We start from the raw sequence: 6,000 nt of genomic DNA, 5'->3' as shown, positions 1-6,000 counted from the left end.
ACTCTTATGTAAGAAACCAGAGAAGATCTAAATAAATGGAGAGATATTTCATGTTCATAGATTCGTTGTTCAGTTGCTCAGTCGTGTCTGACTCTTTGCGACCCCATGGACTGCAGCACACCAGGCCTCCCTGTCCTTCACCAACTCCTGGAGCTTGCTCAAACTCATGTCCATTGAATCTGTGATGCCATCCAACCATCTCGTCCTCTGTCCTCCCCTTCTCCTGCCTTAAACCTTTCCCAGCATCAGGGTCTTTTCTAATAAGTCAGCTGTTCGCATCAGATGGCCAAAGTATTGGAGTTTCAGCTTCAGCATCAGTCCTTCCAATGAACACCCAGGACTGATTTCCTTTAGGATTGACTGGTTTGATCTCCTTGCAGTCCAAGGGACTCTCAAGAGTCTTCTCCAACACCACAGTTCAAAAGCATCAATTATTTGGCGCTCAGCTTTCTTTATGGTCCAACTCTCACATCCATACATGACCACTGGAAAAAACCATAGCTTTGATTAGACAGACCTTTGTCGGCAAAGTGATGTCTCTAACCTTGTTCATGGATGGGAAGACTTAATATTGTTAAGATGTCAGCTCTCTCCAACACGATCTACAGATTCAACACAATCCCAACCAAAATCCCAGCAAGTCATTATATGGATATCAACAAACTGACTTTAAAGTTCATATTATTCCGTATCATACAGGTGGACGAGCATATTCACTGCAATGCTGTTTTTAATAGTAAGACTACTAAATATTTAAATACCTGGTGTGGAAAGGTAGTCAATTATGAAAAATCAACAAAATTCTATACCACAAAGCAGTTAAGAAGCATGAGATAACTCTTTATGTAGTGATCTAGAAATATGATCCACAATAAAAATGCAGCGAAAAAATTAAGGCATAGATCAGAGTATGCAGCACACAGCCAGATGTGAGAACTGACCCGGGGCGTGTGTGCACAGAGAGACAGCCTCTGGAAGGGAGCAGACAGTATGTCTGGATTAGCCTTCTGTGGCTGCTGCAAGTTATCACAAACACGGGGGTTTGAGGGGGCTTGGCACGGCAGAAATGGATGGCCTCCGCTTCTGGAGGCCAGGAGTCTGGGATCAGGGGGCCGGCAGGGCTTCACCCTGCCTGAAGCGCTCGGGGAGGGTCCCCGCCGCCTCTGGTCTCTGGGGGCTCAGGGTACGCCTTGTCTGCTGTCTGACCCGCCGTCTTCACACAGTCTCTTTCCTCTGTGTCCTCTGGGTGTCTCCTAAAAGGATGCTGGTTACTGGCTTCTGAGCCTACCCTAAATCCAGATCTGATTTCTCATCTCGAGATCCTTCATCAGACCTGCAAAGACTCTCTCTCCAGATAAGGTCACATGACAGAGGCCCCAGGGGTTAAGGTGTGGACACAGACTCTGCAGCCATCATTCATCCCCACACAGTGGAGTCCGGAGAACTCTCCTCCTCTGATTTTTCGAATCCAACCCCCTTCCTTGTGACCGTTGTGCTTCGGCACACACGCCCCCGCTGGCCACCTGCTCTCAGCACCGGTGTCTCTCCCTGGGTGAGAGTCCTTTCCTGCAGTGGCCTGCCCCGTGCCCCGTGCAGCAGCCAGGATGGTCGTTCTCAAGAGTCAGCTCAGGTGTGACGTCACTGCCCAAGCCCCTCTGAGAGCCCCCACCCCACGCAGAATGAAAGGCGAACTCGCCCGTGGCCTCTGCTCCTAAGCATCCTTGCCCCGCCTCCCGGCTCACTCTCCAAATACTCCGAGCCTGTGCTCCCTCATCTCCTCTGCCCAGAATTCCTCCTCCCAACACAGCCTCAGGTCAGATCTCTATCTGCCGTCCCCTCACCAAGAAGCTTTCCCTGACGCTGTCATTTCCCTGCACCCGCCCTCCATCGCCAGGTCAGCAAACCACAACCCACAGTCTGACACTGGTTCATATAATAAAGCTTTGCTGGAACCCAGCCTCGCTGATTCATCGAAGCATCACCTGTGATTACTTCTGAGTGATGGCTGCAGAGCTGCCTAGCAGCACAGACACCTCACGGCCCCCGTGCCCAGGACTCGGACCACCGGGCCGGCCCCTTCCCGAGAGCAGCCCGCCACGCCCCCCTCCGCGCCCCTCACCCGCCCCATGGGCTCTCACCGCTGCCGGCCTGGCTGGGCCTCCTGTCCCCACTCCCCAGGGTCGGCTCTGTGAGGTCGTCACAGTCCCGGAGCAACAGCACGTGCCTGACAAACCCCCACAGGACGGTGCAGACAGAGGCCACGGCCGCCTCTGGGGACAGCTGGAAGCTGGTGGGCAGAAGGCGGACTCTTCCTACCTACCCTCTAACACCCCTTCATCTCACACCAGGGGCATGTATGACTAAGAACAGAAATAACTGTTTTAAAATGTCAGTAGAGAATTATTCACACGAAAAGCATGGCAATTACCTTCTAAATCAAAGTTATATGGAAAGACAGGCAATCGGATACACTACCTGGTCTTTGAGAAAACAGCAGGTACAAAGTTAATGTGCTGAAGACCATCGACTGATTTAACCAGCAACACGGATGCCTGGGTTGGCCTGGGAAAATGAGGTGCAGAAGGGTGGAAAGAGCCCCACCTCCATCTGTTACAGCAGCGAGCAGTTAACCACTAAGGTGAAATGATGCAAAAGCATAATTTACTCAATAAAATACTTATTAAGATAGAGGCAATTGCAGGAAAAAAAAAAAAAAAAACAAGAGTTAGAACCACAGAAATAAAAAAACTGGATTTTTTTTTTTTTTTTTAAATTTATTTGGCTGCACTGGGTCTCGGTTGTGAATTGCAGGATCTTAGTTCCCTGCCCGGGGTTCCAACCCAGGCCCCCTGCATTGGGGGCACAGTCTTCACCACTGGACCGCCAGGGAAGTCCCCCCGCTCCTTTTTTTTTAACACAAGCCTTTTGGTACTACTTAATTTTTTAACCACTCACAGAACGGATACTCAAACGCTAACAAGCAGGAAGCGCGCCTGCAGCGCAGGCCCGGCCTGCCCCGCGCGCCTGCTCCCTCGGCCGCCGGCCGGCCACTCCCACCGGGCGACGGGCGGCGCGGAGAGCAAACAGCGGGCAGGTGGGACCTCCTCGCGGAGGTGAGACCTGACCCTTACAGCTGAGGAAGGCCGGTGTGCTGCTGGCGGGAAGCGCGCTCCCCGGAAACCTGCAGGGGGTGCTTTTGCTCAGAGCTGCCCCGACGCAGCCGAGCAAGACTGGAGGCCGGGGACACGGAGGTGACGCGCTCAGACGGTCCAGACAGACACAGCCGCGCGGCCCGGCACACGCGCGTCCGCAGGCTTCCCGGCTGCTGGCCCGGCTGACCAGCGGAGGCCCAGGGCAGCGCCGGGCCAGGCCCCAGTTTACAGAAATCCTCCCCGCGCCGAGGCGGAGTGGTTTCCGAGTCCCCCAAATGAGCTCCTGGGCACAACCCCACCAGCGGAGCAAACCCGAGCGCTTCTCGTGTTTTCTCACCGGCCGCAAGCTGTCTCCTTGGAAGCCCCACTCAGGAGGACCGTTTCTCCTACCTGCCCACTAGCCGGCCAGACCTTCCTTCCAGCTGGTCACACCTGTGTGGGAGCTAACTCAGATCTCGCTGGCTGCTGCATTTACAGTGGCTCTGCTTTGCTGCTGAAACCCTGTCTCATAAAGGTTATGGCAAACTGATGGGGAAACAATGGAAACAGTGGCTGACTTTATTTTGGGGGCTCTAAAATCACTGCAGATGATGACTGCAGCCATGAAGTTAAAAGACGCTTGCTCCTTGGAGGAAAAGTTAGGACCAAGCTAGACAGCATATTAAAGAGCAGAGACATTACTTTGTCAACAAAGGTCCGTCTAGTCAAGGCTATGGTTTTTCCAGTGGTCATGTATGGGTCTGACAGTTGGACTATAAACAAAACTGAGTGCGGAAGAATTGATGCTTTTGAACTGTGGTGTTGGAGAAGACTCTTGAGAGACCCTTGGACTGCAAGGAGATCCAACCAGTCAATTCTAAAGGAAATCAACACTGAACATTCATTAGAAGAACTGATGCTGAAACTGAAGCTCCAATACTTTGGCCACCTGATGTGAAAAACTGACTCACTGGAAAAGACCCTGACGCTGGGAAAGATTGAGGGCAGGAGGAGAAGGGGATGACAGAGGATGAGATGGTTGGGTGGCATCAGTGACTCAATGGACATGAGTTTGAGCAAGCTCTGGGAGTTGGTAATGGACAGGGAGGCCTGGCGTGCTGCAGTCCATGGGGTCACAAACAGTCAGACATGACTGAGCGACTGAACTGAACACCCCTTTATCAGTTTTAGAAATCTGGATTTTTTTTTAAAGAACAAAATATATTTTAATCTCCTCTGACTAAAAACTGTCAGAAACAAACTCAGTCTAATACTTTTATTGTTTTAACACAGATATGCTAGTAACCAGGTGATCTCTCTCATTTCCAAAATGTGGACTAAGAATTGTAACTTAAGGAAAAACCTGCGATATACAAAATGGAAGTATTTTTACCAAAATTAGATATTTCCCCTCATGGAAAAAAAGTTAGAAAAGGTCACATGGTTTTGGGAAAAAACACCCAGCTTTCCCCTTGTGATCAGCTGGGAGCACTGGTCTCCCCCGGGCCCAGGCATTTAAACCATGGCAACAAGGCAGAACACACGCTGGATCCAGAACCTCACACTGAACACTACCTACGGATATTTACTTTAATAACTGAGAGCAAAGAGAACCTTTTTCCAAATGAAGTCTTCCTTCAGAACAATTTTTCCCAAAATGTTTAATACAGTGATTTTCTGTTTCTAGAGAAGACCGGGCATTTCCCAGCCCTTCCCACGTGAACAGAAACACCACCCTCCAGCCCCCACCCAGGAGGCGAGCGCCCGGACGGAGCAGCCCTGCAGCGCGGCACAGCCCGGGCTCTCAGGGGCGGGGCGCCGTGGGGGGCCGGGCCGGCCCTCTAGGAGCTGAGCACGATCAGCTTGTGGAGCTGGTACAGGAAGGTGTTCTTGCCCCTGCTGCTCTCCCGGTCTGCCTGCTCCATCACCAGCTTCGGATCGACCTGTCGGGGCAAGAGGGCCAGTCAGGCTCTGCAACAGCGCTTTTCTAGACATAAAGTAAAACAAAGTAATACACACACAGACCTCATGTGTGTGTGTACAGAGAGCGCAGGAAGCACGCTTCAATTTCCCAAGAATATTTATAGAATGCTTCTCTACTCTCACAACACCCATCTTTCAATTTGTCTTAATAATACAGTAACCTTTACTCAGAAATCTCCCTCGCATTCTTTTATATAAATATGAACAGCAACTTCGCAGAGGCATTAGAGCACGTGTAAGTTTTCTGAACGGCTTCCTAACTAAGTCTTGCTACTAGCTTCACACCCCCACAGAGGCTGTGACAGAGGTGGCCAGCGCGCCCTCCACATCCCTCCCCGTGGGCAGAGCTCGTGCAGGTGACAGAGCGGCTCCAGTGACCAGCGCTCTAACAGGGGAACCCCGTCGTGGGCACACGGACAGCAGGAACGTTGCAGCAGAAGCAACCGTCAGACCTGGAGTAGAAAACACCGTCTGCAAGGGCAGCATCTCACTTCCCCGCCAAAGGGATGAGGAAGCACTGCCCCAGCTGGTTCCCTTATACAGACAGCCTTGGCTCTACGATTATTGCCATTCAATCACTAAGTCGTGTCCGATTCTCTGCGACCCCATGGACTGCAGCACACAGGCTCCTCTGTCCTCCACTGAAATTTCTCGGAGTTTGCTCAAAGTCACATCCATTAAGTCAGCAATGCCATCCAACCATCTCATCCTCTGCTGTCCCCTTCTCCTGCCCTCAGTCATTCCCAGCATCAGGGTCTTTTCCAATGACTCAGCTCTTCAAATCAAGTGGCCACAGTATTAGAGGTTCAGCATCAGTCCCTCCAATAAATATTCAGGGTTGATTTCCTTTAGGATTGACTGGTTTGATCTCCTTGCTGTCCAACTA

The 6,000-nt window shown here is 51.4% G+C and overlaps 1 protein-coding gene across 1 annotated transcript in view; it reads right to left on the bottom strand.

Moving 5' to 3' along the window:
• Positions 1 to 4,500: 4,500 nt before the first annotated feature.
• TDRD9 (tudor domain containing 9) overlaps positions 4,501 to 6,000 on the bottom strand; it is a 101,962-nt gene continuing 100,462 nt past the window's right edge. The window contains exon 36 of the mRNA XM_061159737.1: positions 4,501 to 5,074. Within this exon, the coding sequence (XP_061015720.1) occupies positions 4,973 to 5,074 (102 nt within the window). The 3' untranslated portion in view covers positions 4,501 to 4,972. The remainder of the gene's footprint in view (positions 5,075 to 6,000) is intronic.

The sequence above is a fragment of the Dama dama genome, chromosome 13, assembly GCF_033118175.1.
Source record: "Dama dama isolate Ldn47 chromosome 13, ASM3311817v1, whole genome shotgun sequence".
NCBI classification, from domain to species: domain Eukaryota; kingdom Metazoa; phylum Chordata; class Mammalia; order Artiodactyla; family Cervidae; genus Dama; species Dama dama.
This window is presented reverse-complemented; position numbering and strand designations above follow the sequence as displayed.